General features: G+C 39.6%; 1 protein-coding gene across 1 annotated transcript; it reads left to right on the plus strand.

The window, feature by feature from the left end:
* Window positions 1-175: 175 nt before the first annotated feature.
* Window positions 176-20,087, plus strand: LOC139732819 (ras-related protein Rab-21-like). Its single transcript, XM_071643660.1, has 7 exons — window positions 176-452; window positions 9,526-9,585; window positions 10,664-10,771; window positions 12,082-12,145; window positions 13,162-13,216; window positions 14,938-15,026; window positions 16,722-20,087. The coding sequence occupies exons 1-7, from the start codon at window positions 318-320 to the stop codon at window positions 16,847-16,849; spliced, it is 639 nt and encodes a 212-aa protein (XP_071499761.1). The 5' UTR covers window positions 176-317; the 3' UTR covers window positions 16,850-20,087.
* Window positions 20,088-21,773: the final 1,686 nt, after the last annotated feature.

The following is a 21,773-nucleotide window of genomic DNA, read 5'->3' on the forward strand; positions in this document are numbered from 1 at the left end:
TTTCTTTCAGAAGACATTTTACCTCTTCTAGAATTAATAAAAATATTTTTAAAAGAATTTAAAGTTTATTTCATATATTTTGCTGGAAGTAATGATATTATTAAGTGTAAGTCATGGGTGGAAATGCACTCTTAACTTGACGGTGACGTCATCATAATTATGATGGAGGCGTAAGGGTAACATGACTCATTTGTGCGGACAAGGATAGAGTTTCTCAGTGGTAAACATTCATTTTGAAGCCTGCGAGAATCTTGCTGAAGTGGTGAATTCACTGAAATTTACCTCAATATTAAACACTATTAGTTGAATGAGGTAAAATGGCCGCCAGCAGCTCCGGAGGAGGAAAGAACTTCAAGGTGGTTTTGCTTGGTGAAGGATGTGTCGGAAAGACATCGCTCGTATTGCGCTATGTAGAAAACAAATTCAACGACAAGCATATTACGACGTTACAGGTTTGTATCATGCACGGCGCAGTCACGGCAGTGGAATTCCCCATGCCCATGATTTCATTATAAATTTAATGTGCAAGAAATTATGTCTATGTTATTACTGGCAGCTTTATGATTTTACAGCGGAGCTAACCTAGCATATGTTCATGATGAGGGATCTGTTGATTTGTGTGCTGATCATGATGACACGATGCGATCATTCTGCTCTGGCCTCTAGAGGCTCTGACCCTCTGACCCTGTCGTGCAGATCGTGCTGCTGATGCTGAATGAAGCTGAAGTGAAGGCAGAAATAATTAACGTTCCCCCGTTAGGACGTAGGTGTAGGGTTCTGTAACTTTTTCATTGATTGACATTTATTACTTACTTACTTTACTTTACTTTAATCCATCGATGCTAGTAGGTCCGGGCCTGTTCATCGATCGATTGGTAGTCATTTGAATCAATCTTTCAATTACGAGTGGTTCTATGGCAAGGTGTGTGTGTGGAGAGGGAGGATTCAGGACATCTGTTAGTATCCTTCAGGGTCATAAACAGATGGCAATTCTTTCCAGTAGTTGTCTAGAGTAAAATATCCCGTTTGCGGCAGTTTAAGCATTGTTAAGAGTTTTTCCAACTTGTAAACAAAGCAGGCAAATTATTTTCAACCATTTCATATATCATAGACAAGATTATTCATTAACGCAATTGTTTTCGTGAAAGAAATTTACCATTGACCAACGCAGTTTTCATGATTTACCAGGGCAAAACCCGGCACAATTTTCGCCGATAAGGGCGATATGCGACGTAGTATTTCTGCTTGCGGCACGATGTACAATCCCTATGCAATACGCGCGTGCTCCGCGATCTTTAGCTGAACGCCTTCACATGTCTCGCGAACATTGCGTAAGCGCCAATTCCCATTGCGAAAGCACGTGAAAATAGCGTGCGCACATGCATTGGCCGCAAACAAGATCGCAATTCTGGCGGTGTTGTTGATGTCTTTCTCGTGTTTTTCTCATTTTTTTTCGATGGTAACATCCACTTTCCGAAAAAAATGGCGGCCAACATCGGCTCGCGAAAATTCTATTTTACGTGAGGATATGTTTTCAAAATCCATGAACATCGAGAAAACGACAAAAAATCAAGTTTCTTGGACCACTGTTTCTTAACTGTTATGTTAAGAAGTACCGAAAATTTCATTTTGGATGCGATATGTTGTCATTTAGGTGAGAAAATTTCACTTTCGTCAGAGATCGTGCCCATTTTATCGGTTGGTTTTTGTTGATTGCTAGTGTGTTAGTATACAGTATGTGTAGTGTGCATGTAACAGTGCAATGCTGTGTTTAGCTGTATATTACTGTGTATGTTGTACCTGCCGCGAATGGCTGCACGGCCGCTTACTGACGCAGTTACTCTAGTCTGTTTTTGAAGGAGTTCACAGATGGGGCACTGACTACATCTTCTGGTAGCTTATTCCATGATTCCACCACTCTATTTGAGAAGAAGAACTTTCTAACATCAAGGTGAGCGAATGTCTTCTTCAGCTTCAGAGTGTGACCACGTGTTCTGTCTTCATTATTGAGATGTAGCAGGTCAGTGTCAGTGTTATATAAGCCATGGACATATTTGTAGACATCAATCATATCACCTCTCCTTCTGCGATGGATAAGCGTTGGTAATTTGAGGCGTCTTAACCGGCTTTTGTAGGGTATGTCCTTCAAGCTTGGTACCATCTTTGTGGCCCTACGCTGGACATTTTCAAGTCTCCTCTGTTCACCAATCCTGTACGGTGACCATGCTGCTTGTCCATACTCTAAGACGGGCCTCACAAGTCCTCTGTACAGAAGTTTGAAGGTGTCCTCATCAATGTTTGTGAAAGCTCTTCGTATTACCCCTAGTAGTTTGTTGGACTTGGACACAGCCTGGGAGATGTGATCTTTGTGACCAACTTAACCCATATCGATATCGGGCCATCTACGACGGGATATTCCGTAGTTCGTCCAAATGCCGCAGCAGGGGCCAATATCAGTCCGGGAAACCCGCTCATGAGGACCGCTCCCGCGTATGAGGACTGCCCCGCCTCATGAGGACCCCGGGGTTCCTCATACTGACCCCGGGGGGAAGTCCTCACGAGGACCCCTATTCACTTCTTTTTCATCTCACATCTGACGTATAATTTGTCGCAACTTTGCACGGTGATTTTTTGTTACGCACACATGTCCACTATCCATGATGAAAAGAAGAAAAAATCCTGCCTGTTTTTTTCTTTAAATCGAGTTTTAATCAACCGATGAAGAGCGCCCATCAAACACGGGTGCCGGCGTGTTCGCACAATGCCAGACTGCTGCACCTAGCGGCCTGATTCGTCTAAATATTTTCGGTGCTTTTTTCTGCGGCTCGCACATCTCCGCGCGCGAATCAGCCTCGTGAAGCTGAAGTCTGACATCTTTTCACACAAATTCGGAACGAGAAAAATGAAATCAGTACTAACCTGATCTTGTACATATAAATTATTCCAAATTACTATTCCACACTGATAGAGTAGGTGGGTACTCCAGTTTGTTAGCAAACTAATCACTTTGTAGGTATGACGAGTTCACTTCCTTCGTCAATTCCGCGCCGTCCGCTAATTTTTGTCAGTTTTGGCGCTTTCCTGGAATCATCCCGCGGTGCGACGGAGTACGTCACATCACATCATGCATCCAGCTGGCAGCGCGCAAGCTGAGAGATTTTCAGAGTGAACTTGCGCGCTGTCTGTATGTGCTAATGGGGATGCGTGATGTGATGTGACGTCTCGTCGCGGGATTCCAGAAAAAGCGCCCAAAGTTTAGCGGACGGCGGAATTGACGAAGGAAGTGAACCCATCATACCTACAAAGTCATTAGTTTGCTAATAAACTGGACTACTCACCTACCTTATCAGTGTGGAATAGTAATTTGGAATATATGCACAAGATCAGGTTAGTACTGATTTCATTTATCTTGTTCCGAATTTGTGTAAAAAGTTGTCAGACTTCAGCTTCACGAGGCTGATTCGCGCGCGGAGATGTGCGAGCCGCTGAAAAAAGCACCAAAAATATTTAGACGGATCAGGCCGCTAGGTGCGGCAGTCTGGCATTGTGCGAACACGCCGGCGCCCGTGTTTGATGGGCGCTCTTCATCGGTTGATTAAAACTCGATTTTTAAAGAAAAAAACAGACAGGATTTTTTCTTCTTTTCATCATGGATAGTGGACATGTGTGTGTAACAAAAAATCACCGTGCAAAGTTGCGACAATTTATACGTCAGATGTGAGATGAAAAAGAAGTGAATAGGGGTCCTCGTGAGGACTTCCCCCCGTGGTCAGTATGAGGAACCCTGGGGTCCTCATGAGGCGGGGGCAGTCCTCATACGCGGGAGCGGTCCTCATGAGCGGGTTTCCCGGACTGATAGGTTTATCCCGTAGCCGTAGTGAATGAAATGACATAAATTAGTCTAAACAATTGTATGAACGACGTCATTGACATTCACTTCTGCTGAGTACTACAGTATGACTGCACTATGCATTGAATGGCAGCATGTTATATACCATAATAATAAAGAGATTTCTTTCTTCTTTCTGGTCCCCTTCTTTCTTTGTCTATGTTTTTTTCATTGCTTGCTAATAATGAATGGAGAGTTATCTGTTTGTCGGAGTGTGTGCGCGAACAGTGCTGGGTCAGTTGGGTGTTTATTTACACTGGTGCGTTGGCCCAATATGGGTTAAGTGTCAACGCAGTGCAATGCAACTAAAATCAATTTAATACCATTAAGTCGCCACTACCTAAATTCGCCAGACATTCACATCACATGTAACACATGCTGCGATCTGAGATCAGCTGGGCTGGGGCGACGGATTTTCATTGCTCTCAAAAAGACATTCCTAAATAGACTCCTAATTCACCTTTTTCCTCCATGAAAACACAAATAATTGTAATCCAAATGTATTTTACCATATGTAACAGGTGACAAGACCATTTTTAATGCGAGAATGTTTTTGATTTTGAATGGATTTCAGGTGGCAGTTTAAAGTTTTTCAACGTGACGATGCACAATGCATCCTACATGAAAGTGTGTGTATAACACTAACACTGCAGTAAACACATGCGCTAATAATACATGGTGCGCTATGGCCATGGGTCTACAGCCACACACGTGTGGTTGTGGCCGACATGGCTCTGTGTACGAGTCCCTGATATCAGCCACACGTACACATATGTGGGCATGGTGAGCAATGCAATGTACAATTAAATGTAACAAGTTAGACCTCTAGATCTAGAGCCTAATTGTAGTACACTGCTATGATGAAAATGACCTATTTTTTAGTACATTTTATACAACTTTATTTCCTCTTCTTGTATTTTCTTCTCTCTCTTTTTTTGGTCTTGTCAAAAATCTTCATCCCACATCTGTTTCAACTGCCAGTTTTCTTGAAGATAGTCTTAACAAACGGTGGCCAGCAGCCATCTGGCCATCCGTGCTTGCACAGCAGTTGTATGTAGCAGTGCACCACAGGCACAGCGGCTTGATGATGATTGCACCCTGTACGCGGTACATACTCGTACACAGTACAAGCATGCGGCGCATGCACGCTCTTTGATAGTTGCGATATGCTCATGTTCGTGTTCACATGTTGTGTGTTGAATGTGCATTTTGTAGGCAGGGCCACGGGTGGCGGCACTGCTAGTGAGCATCAAGACTACAGTGTATCATTGCAATTGATCCTAATCAATCATAAGCCCCCCAATCAATTGTAACTTTGCTATTGATTTTAAATCTATCTTTAATATAAAATGATCACAATGAGAATGGAGTAAAAATGAACATTGTAGCAGGGTTCTCGCCAGGAATTTCTTCACGCTTGTCGGCAGTTATACGCGCTGTTCTGGGGGTGGGTACGGAAGGGGGGTTCCGCCTCCCGCGCAAAGCGCGGAAGCCTTCGTTAATGCTCAATACAACAACGATAAATCGCCGCTAAAATGCCACTAAATGCGACATTTTCACGGAGATGTAATGAACGTTGTGAGGGGCATTTTCTCACATAAACAATGCAGAAACTCCATACCTTTTGTTGGCGGCAGTTCCTAAATAATAAATGAAAGAGAAGTACAATTGTAGGTGCCGATGGTGAAGGTGCCGATGGTGAAGGTTCCGATTTCTTTTAGGCCTTTCCTGTTTCACTGTTGCAATAATTACCGTAGCCGTCTCTGCATCGCAACAACGCGCGCCGTGTACTAACTATACCCGTAGTGTTTTTGCTTTCTCGCCGTCTGCTCGACCACGTGGTAGGCCTACTGCATGCAGATGCGCGAGAAGTGATCGAGAACTTTCGGGACATCGTTGCACTTTCCTTTCTGGGTATACTGCGGTAGTTTGGCCGTGACATCAAAGAGATATCATACAAAAATGTAATGATGGTGATTATTCCGAAGGTTTGTTAAATCATAAAATGAAACGATTCATTACTGAGTACTTCGAAGGTGTGTAATTGAAAACAACAACACCAAAGGTCGGTACTGATGAATGTTCAAAATAAACAAAACTGATTTTGTTAAAACATTTTTAACACATTAACAAACATTTTTTCTTTATTATTTTCCGATCAACGAACCTTCAGAAAGGAATCTATCATCTATCATCGTTATTGTTTCGGAATAACAAACCTTAATGGTGAGTAAGAAAACACCGTTTTGGGGCTGTTGTTGCATTCCGAAATTATACTGGCAGAACGTTCGAAATAACACAACTGATTTCGTTTGGATATAAACGAATATTTCTCCTTTATCACTTTTCGAATAACGATCATTCAGAAAGAATAATGGTAAAATAATAGTTCTCGATCGCTTCTCGCGCATCTGCATGCCATAGGCCTACCACGTGGTCGAGCAGACGGTGAGAAAGCAAAAACACTACGGGTATAGTTAATACACGGCGCACGTTGTTGCGATGCAGAGACTGCTAATTATTGCAAAAGTGAAACAGGAAAGGCCTAAAAGAAATCGGAACCTTCACCATCGGCACCTACTTCTCTTTCATTTATTATTTAGGAACTGCCGCCAGCAAAAGGTATGGAGTTTCTGCATTGTTTATGTGAGAAAATGCCCCTCACAACGTTCATTACATCTCCGTGAAAATGTCGCATTTAGTGGCCTTTTAGCGGCGATTTATCGTTGTGTATTGAGCATTAACGAAGGCTTCCGCGCTTCGCGCGGGAGGGGGAACCGTACCCACCCCCAGAACAGCGCGTATAACTGCCGACAAGCGTGAAGAAATTCCTGGCGAGAACCCTGCACACAGGTACATGTGTGGCTGTATACACTACCATTCCGTAGAACAAGCTGCCCATAATTCGACAATATCGCCAACTAAAATTTGACTGCTGGCTACTTGTAGAAACCTATGCTTTTGAATGTGGTCAAATTTAGGCATGGGTGGTTTTTTGATTATTAATATATGTCCCGCCCCCTCCCATCTCCCACTTATTTTCCCATGCCAAACTACACAGGTCTACCCCACTCTAGTTTAGCTCTGCGTGCCTTTCCCTGCACTTGCCAAATGTGTGTGTGCATATTGTATACATGTGCATGCATGCGTACATCTGTGCATAAGATACACAGTAACTGGAGATGAGACTTGCAGCAGGGCGATGGTAATGTGACTATTGTACATGGACAAGCATTGCATAGTGTCGGTGGTAATGATTGGATCAAAGATCCAGAAGCTCTTCCAAATTGCCACTCCTTTTTCCCAGCTCCCTGATTTGAAGCATTGTAGCACTTGTGGCAGCCTGCATTGTAGATGTAGACATTCCACAGCTACAAAATTCCATCTAAAACTTTGAAGGAAAGATGAACAAAAATATATGGGCAGAATTTGTGTACATCTCACATCACTTGTGTGTGTGACATTTTAAACAGTGACAGACAGCAGGTGATAGCTGTAGAATGTCATGATCAAGAGTTCCCATCAGCAGTGTGATTCGAATGTCTGTTTTTACTGTGTTTTTATTGCCTAGATGTTAAATTGTTGAAGAACCTCTTGTGCAGAAGAGTGTTCGTGACTTGCGTGAATTAAGATGATATTGTCAACAATGAGCTTTGGATTGATTATTCTGTGTTTCATTTCTTAATGATGTATTGTGATTACGTATTCCTTTTGATGAGGCTTCTCAAAATTACTTGGTATAACATTTCTGTTCAAGAAAGTGAATAACACACAAATGTATTTAAAGGACAAGTCCACCTTCATATTAATGTGGATTGAGTGAATGCAACAATATTAGTAGAACACATCAGTGAAAGTTTGGGGAAAATCCGACAATCCGTTCAGAAGTTATGAATTTTTAAAGTATCTGCGCAATCACTGCTGAATAAGAAGACTACTACAGTGTATGATGTCACATGCGTACAACAGTACACTGTATAAGGAAAATAAAAAGAGAATTCCACAAAACTTTACTTTTTAAATAAAGTGCACATTTCTTTGACTCGTTACTGACGTATGTTAAGGGAAATATTATTCCCCTTGCCTTCTGAAAGAGAGAAGTGAAGTGTTCTTTTGTTATGCGAGAAAAGTGAAATCATGTTGAATTTTCTTTAAACTTTCTTTATATCGTTGTACTCGTGACATCACAAGCTATAGTAGTCTTCTCATCCAGCAGTGACTGAGCAGAAACTTCAAAAATTCATAACTTTTGAACGGATTGTCCGATTTTCCCCAAACTCTCACTGATGTGCTCTACTGATATTGCTGCATTTACGGTGTACTCAACCCACATGTCTATGAAGGTGAACTTGTCCTTTAATAGAATGAGTACACATGACACAAATGATAATTGTATCGCCCAGTGTTTATCAGTGTAGAAACATAATGCAGTGTTTTGCATATTTCTACAATGTACATTCGATACAAGTGTTTTTTTTCTTCAGATTAGCTTTCACACTGGACTATCCAAAAGATTGTGCTAATGATAGTACTTGCATATCTTTAGAAATCAGTTGTGTATAATGTTTTATCAAGGTTTACAATTTACATTTGGCAAATTGATTCCCATCAATGCAGTGGTGAGCACAGTATATATTCAGAGCACTCTATAAAGAAATCAGTAAATACTCTGTAGCCCTGAGAAGATTATCAAATGTTTGCATTGGTTTGGATTGGACACTTGTAATTCAAAAAAGGTGTGGCCCTGTGTGGCATCCAGTGCATACAAGTGACAGACCATAGATGGGTAGTGGGCATGTGGTAGAAGATATATGCCCACTATTTTCATTTCCTCTCGGAGTTTGATCACATGTTAAAGATAAAACTTTATTACTCTGGATCATGTTCAGTGTGTTAACATAAATTTGTGTAATTTCTTTGTCAAGTTAATACCAAAAAGCAGTTTCTCAGATGAAATTATTGCTGAGTAATTCAGAGCTACAGGTGTACCAGCACATGTCAAATATTCCAGGATGAAGTCTATTCTGCAAGTTACTTAGAAATGAATTCAGGTGTTTGAATTATTGTTGTATTTGTAGTTCAGTAATGTCAATTTGTGCTGTTTATAATGTCCTCAAACTATATCAAACATGAATGGATTCCCCTCCCCCCCCCCCCCCCCCCCCTTGGTCTGCAAGTGCATTTTTCCCCCCTGACGTTGTCTACATAAATAGAACATCACCTTAAGTATTTCTCAACATATTGTTTCACGAGTTATTTGTAAACATCTTGTTTTAAAGCCCCCAGTTTTTAATCTCTCTCTTGTCAAAAGATGTAAAGGGTTTCAAAGAGTGTCCTCTTTGAGATCCTGACATTCTGTCCAATCAGATATAAGTGAGAATACTTTCATTTTCACCTGACATCATCGTGGAATTACAATTGCAGTCATGCAGGACAGTTTGGGGGGAAAATGTCTACCGGTACTCCAGAGGTGTTACACACTTTATACTATTCTATACTGTATGACAACATCTTGCCCACAGTGATTTAGACAAAATGGCATTGCCATATTGTACACAATAAGTGTGCTGCTGATGATGTCTATGAGAGAATCAATGATTTATGTTACTCTGTTGTTTGTCTTATTAACTTTACAGGCATCATTTCTCAACAAGAAGCTGAATATCGGTGGTAAAAGAGTAAACCTCGACATATGGGTAAGTTTTGTGAATGTTAACCGTTACATGTAAATACATGTGTATGTAGTGTACTAGAGCATGTTATTTATACACTGTAATATTATAGGTTACAAGGAAGTGCATGTACGATATTGCACAAACATTTGATCATATAATAGGATGAACTGTCAGGGGAAAAAAATGTATAAAAATATTACTGCGTGAGAACTAGTTTTGGCGCTTTGCCCTATTTTTTTTCTTTATATTACGAAATTAGTGTTGAGTTACTCCATTAATTCTGACTTGAGTTTAATTAAAACTTTTTTATGAGACTGCAGTCCACTTACATCAAAAGCTGGGGAATATTACGTTTTACTTGTCCTTGTGACCCTCAAGATGGGATTATTATTGACAAGAACGTTGTACATCACTCATCGTAAAGACTAGTTAACTCATACACAGTACTATGATGTTTTCCCCAATAGTGTAACAAAATAACAAGCCAACAATAGCACAACGGCATTTACTTCTTTTGTTGCTTCTTGCAAGCCATGCTTTAACATTCAATAGAATCCTCAAAATCATTCATGTAACAGTAATCATTTTATGTGTTATTTCCATATAAAGAATTAAAAAAAGGGGGGAGTATTGATTTTGCCTATTGAGGCAAATGATGTAGTTGTTGGATTCGTTGCCAATAACTGAAGTGGGTTATAGAGGACAAGAGTAGATGTGAAATGTGTAAAGCTTCACAGTAACAGAGCTTATTAAGACATGCAGTGCTGAAATTTTACCTAGTCCATTTTCTTTTTGTACATGCAGAGAATATACATTGTATACAATGTATTCATTATAGATTTGTAGTAAAACAATGCTGTATATGAAGGTTGTCGCAACAGTGCCAACATACATTGACAATTACTTAAATAAAAATTTAAAGATATAAGTATAAATCATATTCATGTACAATTGTAGTCTGTTTGCTTTAGAATAAATTTAACCCCCCCCCCCCCCCCCCCATGGAAAATAAGGAAAAAGAAAAGTACAAACAATATTTTCAGTATTTTGTTAGAAAAGAGATATTTTGAACCAACTGTTTCTCATGTTTGATTGGCAGGACACAGCCGGACAGGAAAGGTTCCATGCATTAGGACCAATCTACTACAGAGACAGCAACGGGGCAATACTTGTGTATGATATCACAGATGAGGATTCCTTCACAAAGGTTGGTGTCAAGAAACTTGCTGTAGCTTTTGACTGAATTTTCCTCAGCTGAATAGAGTTTAACTCGTGAATTTGTCTGAATATGTTTGAAAGTACACAAGCAAGTATACTGATGTATGTGTTATGCCTACTTTAGTACTGAGTGTTATCACAATATTTATACTCTTTTTTTCTTTTTTTCGTGAGTATGCTTGAGATGTTGTGTATCAATATTTCTAATTGAGTTTAAAATGATTTGATTTTGACTTAAAACGTTGAAAGCTGTACAATCAATCACTTGTTATGGCAGAGCTTATTGTGATGTAATTTTGGATTTGCAATGGTCAATATGGAATAGCATTTGTTTGCTCTCTGCTTTGCTATCAAATTGCAAAGTTCTTGTTTTAGGGGGCCAGATACCTTTCTCATTTTACCCTCAAATTAAGAGATGATTATTCTTATCTTAAACAGTGTATGTGGATACATAACCACAAATGTATGTGTATACACAAGAAAGGCTTTGTTTGGTATGTACATGTACATACAATGAGGTACATGTATATAAACACTCCTAATTAATGAACTGTAAAGTGACACTGCCCATGTTAAAGTTTGGGGAAAAGGCATATGGTAGAGAGTGAGAGAGATGTGAGCTGCCAACTCCCAGGATTTTGGCATCCTAAGTCATGTAATCTGTGATTTCCTGGGGATTATTCCATGAAACATGTTCTGCTTTGCTTGCTTGCAGGAGTATGCCCTGTTTTGCAGAAATGACATGCAAGAGAGATAGAGAGAGAGAGGACATTTCACATGCCTTGCAGTTATATGCTAAATTGCAAGTTTTGTAAAGTATGTAATCATGAGAGGAATTGGCGGATGGGATGACATCAGTTTAGACCAGATAAATGAAAACCAGCTACAATAGTGCATGTACATTACCTCATCTGCTCGCTTTTGTTCTGTTGTGGTGGTTTTGAAGTGAAAACTACATGTACATGATAAAAAAAATATATAGTCAGCAAATTGATTAGTTACTTTTATAATACACAAGGGATGCATTTTGTAAATGTGTCTTCTGTGTTCCCACAGGAATGTTCTTCCTAGTGAGTACATCTCAGAATTTCTGTGCATGGGAGAATATTACAAATAGTCTGCTATCATGTTTATCCGGTCACTGGCTTGTATTTGGCTAACCCATATGATGAAAAGAATAGCACTCTTTCAATGAAATAACTCCTAATCACTCAGTAAATCCTTCAGTGTTAATGATTGAGTGACGGGTGTACATGCAGTTAAGATCTCCCTTTTTTCTTCTTCTTTTTTCCCTCTCAGGTGAAGAACTGGGTGAGAGAACTGAAAAAGATGCTGGGAAATGACATAGCACTGTGTATAGCAGGTATGAGTAATTCTGACCTTGTAAATACATCTGTACCAGAATCTGTCATTACTAATGTGTGTGTGTGTGTGTGTGTGTGTGTGTGTGTGTGTGTGTGTGTGTGTGTGTGTGTGTGTGTGTGTGTGTGTGTGTGTGTGTGTGTGTGTGTGTGTGTGTGTTGCGCTTTGATCTGTGGGCAACCATGTGCTCTCCATACTATGGGGGAAGTAGTGCATTTTGAGATACGACAAATGAACCTGCAAATGTGTCACTGTTGTGTGAAGACTCATGGCCATGTAAATGTCAGTGCAAGAATTAAAACAGCTACAAATTGTATAAGCCATGGTTTGCTGTATGAGTGCAGTATCTTTATCCTTGTTAAGAAAGATGACAGACTGCCATGCATGACTGCATTCTTTTCGTCACAATTCACAAACACAAGAGAATTTCCTGTACCCTATTTGCCATTAGCATCTATTATTATTTCAAGATGTTCTCTTGTGGCGAGACTTTACTTTAGCAGTAAGAAATCACATTTGGACTTGTCCAGTTAGGTAGCAGATTGTGTGGGATATCATAGAGGGCAAGTGTGGCGTGCACGAACAATTTAGAGCTCTGATTAGTTTGTTGGAACTTAGAGTGATTATATACAAATTTTGTAGGGGAAAAAAGGCCAACAACAAATTCGTGACAATTTAAGAAAAATCCAACAAGATGGCACATGATGTGGCATTTTGCGTGCTGCTTAAAGTAGCGACATCGTTCATGTGACTGACATACTGTAAAACCAAAATTATTCGTAGCTTGAAACTTTTGTGAATTGAAACTAATGGCCTTATTTTGTGGCATAAAACTTAAAACTTTGCTGGTCTGGTCACCATTTTGACGCTGAAAGAGTCCTGTTCTCAATATTTGTCTGATTTCACTAAAAAAAAATCTTAGCTGTTCTCTTTCTGAATATCTTATAGAGTAAAGTGAATTTTCTTTCAAGTGGCATTGCTTCACTTATGCCATTTTTGTCTTTTCCCGCAATATAGGTAACAAGATTGACCTGGAGAAGCAGAGAAATGTATCAGTAGCAGATGCAGAGGCGTAAGTAACAAGGCTAGTTTTTATTATGTTGTCATTTGGTATAGCTACTGGTACAATTCTCGGTATCGCCAGTACCTAGGTGCCATGTGCACAGCAGTGCTTTAGATGCATAATGGGATAGCCCAGGGGACAAACTTGCCCCGGTTTTGGCTTCATATGCACTTAGGTCACATTCCGTCTTTATCCAGGGGTATTTTTTATTGAAGATTTCTTTGTTTTCCATCATGTGACCAGCACATTGAAGCCTCGCAGTAGCGAGCCATGGTTCCGATGACCTCAAATCAGTAGAATTTAGAAAGTTTGAACCCTTTTTTTAATTTTTAGTTGCATTCTAACCGAAGAAAAAAGCAGCAACTAAAGAAAAGCAGACAAAAATTGCATTGAATTGCATGGGAACTAAGACGTGCACAAGACAAACGGAGGTGACAATGGCTCCAAGGAATCCCAGTGTGCATCTGTGATGGGACTTTTTTAGTGTGCGCAGTACCGATGATTGTAAGCTCCTCTTTTCTGTATGTAATGTTAAAGAAGAGAGCTTGTGCAGTCATTAAAGTCATGTACTGGATATATGCTAAATATTTTGTGGGGTTTTTATATTTGCAAAGTTTGGGAGTCGGATGCTATTCGTTAATTTAGCAACACATGAAAATATGAACTCTGATCCTAGCATGAATGCGACATGCATGCATACTTTTCTCCATTCATTATTATACTCCATGATCGCAACTTTAACCACTTGCGAAATTGTCGGGAAGTCCCAATTCACAAACAATCGGACTCACTGAATATATAGCATATGCACAAATGGATCCCTGCATTTAAAAGGTTAACTTCTTGAAGACTAGTCCCGAGTATACTCAGGCAGGGGTCTATGGGAAATGCATGTTGCAGCAAAGAGCCAGCCCGTCCTTAACGGGTTGAGATTGAGTTACCAGCCCAACTTTGTTACAGAGGATCTTTTAACATTTTGTGTGATACAGAAACTGTTCTCGTCTCATATTCTCAGCATTCAGACAAAGGCAAGGGGAATTGATAGATGCTTATTGTGTAACTCTTCACTGTGGGTAAAGAGGACTTGCATTCACACATGATGCCAACTATTATAATGGCAGTGTGTTTACTACCCTACCAAGTAAGAGGAAATGCCTCGGAACAATATGCATTTTAAATGTATATTCTCATTCAATAAGTGGGTTTTCTCATAACACACAAGTGTGAAGTTTGTAAGTTTGGTCACTTGATTAATACAGTGATTTAATAGGGCATTGGATACCATGTAAATAAGGCCTTTTTTCTGTCTTCAAAGAAATTTTGTATAAAAATCATTCTGTGATCTTGCAGTAACTGACTGTATCTTCTTTTCTTTTGTGCACTACTACATGTTCGTATCTTGTTTTATCTCTGCAGAGGGAAGTAGTTTCAGCAACAGCAATTTGAAAACAAAGTAAAACTGAAACATATTGACATGTTTCCTGGTATTTGAGGGTTGCTGCCATATTGACTACACACATACACACACACACATACACACACACACACACACACACACACACACACACACTCTGTTTGTAATTTTTTTATAAATTCTGGTATTGAAGTATTATATTACCTTTGTCCCAAATGTGCTCCCGTATTAGGTTATATTGAAAAGATTCTCAATTACTTTTCATGAGCTCTGAAATTCATAATCATTTCTCTCTTTCCTATTTTTTTGTTTTCAGATATGCAGCATCAGTAGGGGCAAAGCATTTTCACACATCAGCAAAACTCAACAAAGGAATTGAGGAGATGTTCCTAGATCTTAGCAAAAGTAAGTGATCCATGAGAGTCTTGATATCAGCATTGACCGCCTGCTTTATATTGCAGTGACTGCCTGCTTTGTATTGCAGTGACCATTACCATTATGGAAGGGCATACATGTACATTATCAGCCATGCATGATTGGGATGATGTTCAGTGTGAAAGCCATCATGAATTTCATATCGGTGTAATATATAGAGGTTAAATGTTTGTCAGTGGACGTTCTTTAAAAATGCATCAAACTTGTAAGCTTCTTACAACTCTCCCAGATTGATGTTTTACATGTGGCTAATTTTCTGAAGTGTAAAGTGGAGCTACTTTATCTATATGCCAGCCAACTTTGATGATAGTACATCAGCTTTTTTGTTTTTTGACAAAAACTTGATAATTGAATAATATTGATGAAATATGGACTGGCCTTGAGGGGGATACAACATTTATTGCCCAAACTAGAAATGTATTGCCCGGGTCGAAGATGAAGGCAATACAATTCTAGTGAGGGCAATAAATGTCCTATCCCCCGAAAGTAGACAGTCCATCCATTACCCATTTCAGGCATCTTCGAGCATAACTTAAATCAATACAATGTAAACTTCCTGATTTATGGTAACAAAATCCACTCGGCGCCAGGTCGAACCCTACACCACTGTGCACAAGTCAGGTACTCGGCGTGCTCACACAGTCACAGTGATCGTCCCCCTTTTTTTGTGCTAACGTATGGGAATTTGCCCTCTGTCACGAAACTCAGGTATAGGATCTTTGGTCAGCAAGTAACAGCCAGCACACACAGTCAGACACACGTCTCCATACGGTGCAGCGATTGTCTTCTAAATTTATGAGTTTGCCCTTCATTGCGAAACCTCTCCGCGAGAAACTCTCACAACATTAATTTTTTCATCACTGGGAACTCAAATGCCCGGATGCTAGCGGTTTTCGAAATTTTCTCTTGGTGATTGACCGGAGTGTTTACGTGTAAAGTTAATGGCCAAACCCGGAAGAGGGAAAATACCCACTAATATTGCCCGCTGTCCTTGATGACCAACCAAAATAACGACTACAATTGCCCGGCAAAACTACCTCATATGGGTAATAATTGTCAATATAGTAGAGTTGACTCTGGTAATGAAGAACATCAACTGAAAGAATGTATTTTTACCCTAAACTTCAAAGTTTCAGTGAATTCTGTGGTCTTTCAAACCCTGCTCTAAGGAACTGAGTGCACTGGTCCCAAGGTTCTTGTTGTTAGGGCTCACTGTAATTCTGAAGGTGTAAGAAGCTGTAAGTCTCCGAGTGCATTTGAATGATGCCTTTTTGACCCCATGCAAGGGGCAGGATGTAAACCAGATGAAGTGCACCATCACACACACACACAGACACACACACAAAGATACACAAACATGCATGCACACACAGAAATCAACCTGAAAACAGGCGAATGATGTCCACTCCATATGATGTGCCTAGGGTGATTAGCAATAATCAGTGAATACTAAATGAGTATAAATAGTATCTACTTTGCAGACACATCGTTAACGAATGAATGAATGAATGAATGAATGAATGAATGGATGGATGGATGGATGGATGGATGAATGGATGGATGGATGGATAATGGATGGATGGATGGATGGATGGACCTGCAGTATGTATGTATTTATACATAGTTATTGATTCCCGATTTTCCTCTTTCCCTCTCTCCCATCAGGAATGCTAGAAGTCACATCATTCGACGATGGACTCGGCGGCCCCAGCAGAGGGGGTGGTTCAAAACACAAAAGCGTGACCATAGTGGAGGACTCGGAAGCGGAGCAGAAGAGCGGAGGGTGCTGTTAATGCACAGGGCAGCGGGATGCGAGCAGCGCAAGTTTGCGGCAGCTTCGAAATCCGTAAAGAAAAAAAACTCATCTACGTACTCTGTATGAGAGGGGTCGATCCACAAAGTGTTAATGGTGTGTATCCTCCCTCATCCTGTGCTGTGTTAAAGATGGCCTAGGTGTTTGGAGGGTATGATCTGGAAGACAAGTTCCACCCTGCGGAGTGGGTTGTTGACGTTGTTGTATGTGTGCTACCATTGTAGCTGGCTGTGTTTCGGTAGGCCGATTATCAGAGACGTGGATCCCTAAGTAGGGAGATTATCAAGCACCATTAAAAAAAAACAAAAAAATAAAAACTGTAAGACATGGTTATGACCCATTGGTGCATGCTCGATAGAATCCCTCTGAAACAATCTGGCCACATTTCGATAGTCCAACTACTTTGGTAGAGCATAGATGTTTATATTATTATGTCAAAGGGATTGAATTATAATGAGAGTCACTAGTCATATGAAATTTCAAATCAATATTCACATTCTGTTTCTTCCTGTGTGTGTAAGCAATTTGTCTCACCGTACTTGTCTCTGTCACATGAAGCAGTTGTCTGTGTGTACCGGTCTTTAAATCTATGTCAGTCTGCTGCAAAAGTTGTAGGTTTTGCCCTAAAATGTGTTGCTTATGGCTCATTGCTGTCTTTTGTTTTCAATTTACTGCCACAAAATGCTTTTATTTTGGTCATCTGTTCCTTCGTCGTACCCTATCCTCTGCATATCTCGGGTAAAAAGGAAGATGAAAAATCATCATGTTGATCATCCAGACTTTGCCAAAAGCTTTCATCAATAAGAATGAATAAGAGTGAGTAACCTTTGCTGTATGCCTTTTTTTTTTTTTAAATCTCCTTCTTATTGCAATGTTGCATCCCAGGTGGAGATTCTGACAATCCAGCAAGGCACATTGATCACGAATTTCTCCTTCAATGTCGGAATAGTAGGGAATACCATATCTTAACTCTGCTTGCCTCACCAATCTCAAACATTGGTGATTGCTATCGTAATGTTGGCCTGCTCCATATCTTGTGTATTATAGCAGTTTCAAAGGCTTTCTCTTCAGATTTTCTGGAAGTCATACAACTCTTGCACCGGACTATTTTGTTACGTTTTTTAGACTCCAGAAACTACTACACATTGTAAATCAATGTGGTACGCACCATCATGTGCAATGCTGTCAGGGACTCTGTAAGTGGTGATGGAATAATTTTAATATTTAGTGTTTACATATAGCTGCTGTCTCCACAAGTCTTGAAATAGACACTGTTGGTTGTTGAGGGAGATTGAGGGACAGTGTATCCCATCGTTCAGATGGTCGTTTTTCTTCAGGCTTATTCTCTGCTGAAGCGTTTTGCCTCCAAATTGAAATTCAAACCTGTTTTCGTTACAAGTGGACAAGGGCAGAGCAGTGTGTTCTCTTTTGAGCTTTCCCTGTACTGGCTGCTTCACACTCCTGAGAATCAGAAACTAATTTAATAGATATATTTGTGCTAAGGTAACATACAAATCCACAGTAGAAAAGGCAGTTTAGGATCCGATGTGCATGCACTCTATCACAGCATTTGAATGAATGCCCCTATCATTTCAGAAGTAGATTTGATATTTGTTGTGGCATTTGAAAACATTCACAGAGAACAAATGTTTCATCTTCCCGTGCATAAAAGGAGGCTTACAGAATGTGTATTCGTATGCTAGCTTTTGCATGTGCCATGTGTATGTGTGTCAGATTAACTTCTGTTCCGTGTATGTACCCTCAACAATTGTCGTATTCTAATTCAAACAGGAAATTTTGACATTGTGAGTTAAACGTTTCATGATCTCTGCAGATTGAACAGGCAGTTGGGGCAATCAGTCATCAGTCATTGATGTTTTATCAGATAATGTAGAATGTCTTACAGATGCACAGCCATGAAATCCTGTGATTTCACTCTTTTTGTGGAATTGTTTTTGTTAGAAATTTTTTGAATTAGATAGCCAGTGATGAGCGAAAAGCAGGAGGAATTACATTGAAGAGAAATACTCAGAACAATTGCATGAGAAAAATGCTACAGATTGTTGCTTTTTTCCAATTTTAAGAATCGGAGTGCTGTGTGAAAACCAAATATTCTAGGGTGAGATAGATGGGTAAACAGTAACAGAAATGGATCAAGATATCTATCCTCTGGCATTCAGTCATAGTAATCTATTTCAGTGATAATTCTATGTTATTAGACCTAGGGCCTGTTTTACGAAGAGTTTTAATTGATTTTATAGTTGATTTCTATCATAAGTCTATGGCAGTCTGTGTGGTATTAAAGGACGTTTATAATCGATTATATCTTTTGATAAAACGGGGCCCTGTAAAAGAATAAGAATGGATTGCTGCATTATTGCATGGAAAGCAGAACTCTGTGCACCATCTTTTGTTTGCTCTCAGTTTGTGTTCTTTGTTGTTTGCTCAGTTCATATCACCTCAACATTATTTGTACACACAGTCACAAATGTCAGCCCTCCCCAAAAAAGGATTTCAGTATCAAAAGGTCCCCCTTTCTCTCTCCCACTCTCTTTCTCTCATTCTCTTTCTCTCTTTTCTCTTAAAGCTAACACATTCTTGTTATCATATTTTAATGTTTATGTGGTATTGATAAAAAAGTTACTAATGATGTATTGGATTCTGTGTCCTGATTCTGTCTAACTCTCATTGTATGTCTGTCTAGGTCCGAAATATTTCTGTTCCGTGGATGGCAGTGAAGGAGTCAGTTCTATTTGACACTTCAGAGTAGAAGTTTGTATATGTCCACAAGAGAAGAGAAGTTATTTCTTATTTTGATAGCCTACTGCATGTCAAAATGTAGTTTCTTAAATAATGCTCTATAAAGATTGTGATTATGAATCCAATGTACGATATAAATATAAGATTTATGTGTGACATTATTTATGATGTTTTGTATGCATTACATTCATCTCCAGATATATCGCTCTTGCACTAATGCAGGGAAAGAATATATGTTTCAACCTTACATTTCTATTATTTTTTTTTTCTGTGTACAGTTGATCATCTTTATGATTGACATTATGTCGTAGATAGCGCTACAGCTGCATATTGTATAGCAAGGACTGATGCATGGGGCTCGTACAGCTACGTTTAGTATAAAGGCCGTGCGATTTTGTTTCTGTACAGGTTACCGTCTCTTCACCACCCTCCATGTGCAAATGTGTCAAGAAATTGTATAAGCCGCATCCTTTCAGTGCTCTAGAGAGAAAAAAAAAAATTAGAGGAAACTGCAGAATCCTAAGTCTTATTATTTTGACCTGCAAGTGAGCAATGGGTGCCAGCAATGTGTTGATTGTATCTGTCTGCACTAGACCTATGAATGTAGGCCACAGGGAGGTCACTCTCAGACAAATGTGCTACCCACATGCATCCAAACAACTCAAAAGTGAACCCTGAATGGCATATTACAGCACATCTAGTTTACACCCCTGAACGGCACTGCATCCATAAAACATATCTTAAATGGTGTCACCAGAGATGTCAAGCACACATTTAGTTATTATACACCTAGTAAAATGCCCTAAATGCCATTTTGAATAGATTCTTCTTACACTGGTTTGAAAATAAAAAACAGAATGATACTTTATTGAAATACATTGAGGAATTCAGTCTGATAAACAGATGTCAATCCACAACACTACAATGTACATGTAGTAGTGAATGTTGAAAATCTATTTGGGGAAATAGGACCCCTAAATAGTGATCAAAAGGGTAAAACACCCTTTTTTAGGGAAAGTGTGGATGACGCCGTGTCTAATATCAGACCATTTTTGACGCATTTGGTGGACACGGGTGCGTAGCTTGTCCGATGGAGAGCGACCTCCCTTTACTCTTCGCCATGAACTCTAGTGCTTAGTGTTGAGTGTGTAGTGCATAAAATTGCTGCAACAAATTCATATTATTTTTAGCAGATTAAGTTTCAGATGTGTTTGAAGATAAAGCAGAGTACACATATTTGAGTGCTAGCATTAAACCAAAAAAAAGTTACAAGATTCACAACTGGTTCAATCTGTTAGCACCAAGAGGAAATCTTTTATGACCCAGCAAAGAATTGTAGTGTAGACTAAATCATGGTTAATCAAATGAATAAGTGATTTTTTTTTTTAAATTATGTGATCATATATATGTCTGCATAGAAATACATTAAGTGTTCTTGAACACAGCCATAATAGAGGGTAGATTTACATGAGCAGTTGATGGAAACTACTTCTCTCAAACTTGGGAGAGTGATGTGAATCCGTAGGGCTAAAAGCTAGATGCAAATGGGAAGATGAGAGGAGAACGGCATGCTGAAATACACACACTGACATTTCTTTCAAGCTTGTCAGGTTTGTAGGGCTACCCATTGTGTGAATGGGCTTTGTAGATAAGAGGTTGTTAATATTCTTTTGTTGAGTAGTAACTCGTGATCAGCTAGGGACATGCATCTCATAGCATGAGTGGACAATGATGCAAGTTTCTTATGATGTCATCGTGGGCTGCTACGTGTAGAGGTAATCAGCAGTACATGAGTTTTAGAGAGAAACTACTATGTGGGTATCTCCAGGGGGTCCTGATATTGGAAGCATGCACCCTTCTCATGATAAACAGACTGCGCATTATTTTGATATACTTTGTCACCGCTATGTGTATATGCTCATTAAGGCATGCCTTCAAATGATGGGGAACCATTGAGCAGTATCAGTTGCAGTGATTTGCATCATGATTTGTATCAAACTTTATCAGTAAGTTGACATCTTGATGGTTTGTAACCCCCTTGACAACATGGGCACAATGAGATGAAATTGTCATGTTACAAACCTGATGAAAAGTTGCCCTGGTTCCTATACATGACTTACGTTGAAATTGCTTTTATATCCCTC

This window comes from Diadema antillarum, unplaced genomic scaffold, assembly GCF_040938485.1.
Source record: "Diadema antillarum isolate AM-2024a unplaced genomic scaffold, OU_Dant_1.0 seq00000451_RagTag, whole genome shotgun sequence".
Lineage (NCBI taxonomy): Eukaryota > Metazoa > Echinodermata > Echinoidea > Diadematoida > Diadematidae > Diadema > Diadema antillarum.

What these genes read in the sequence shown, in the direction of transcription:
- LOC139732819 (XM_071643660.1), top strand. Translation starts at nt 318, where the DNA reads ATGGCCGCCAGCAGCTCCGGAGGAGGAAAGAACTTCAAGGTGGTTTTG. An exon ending in CATAGCACTGTGTATAGCAG is followed by an intron (nt 12,146 to 13,161) that starts GTATGAGTAATT and finishes CCCGCAATATAG; the next exon opens with GTAACAAGATTGACCTGGAG. An exon ending in TCAGTAGCAGATGCAGAGGC is followed by an intron (nt 13,217 to 14,937) that starts GTAAGTAACAAG and finishes TTTTGTTTTCAG; the next exon opens with ATATGCAGCATCAGTAGGGG.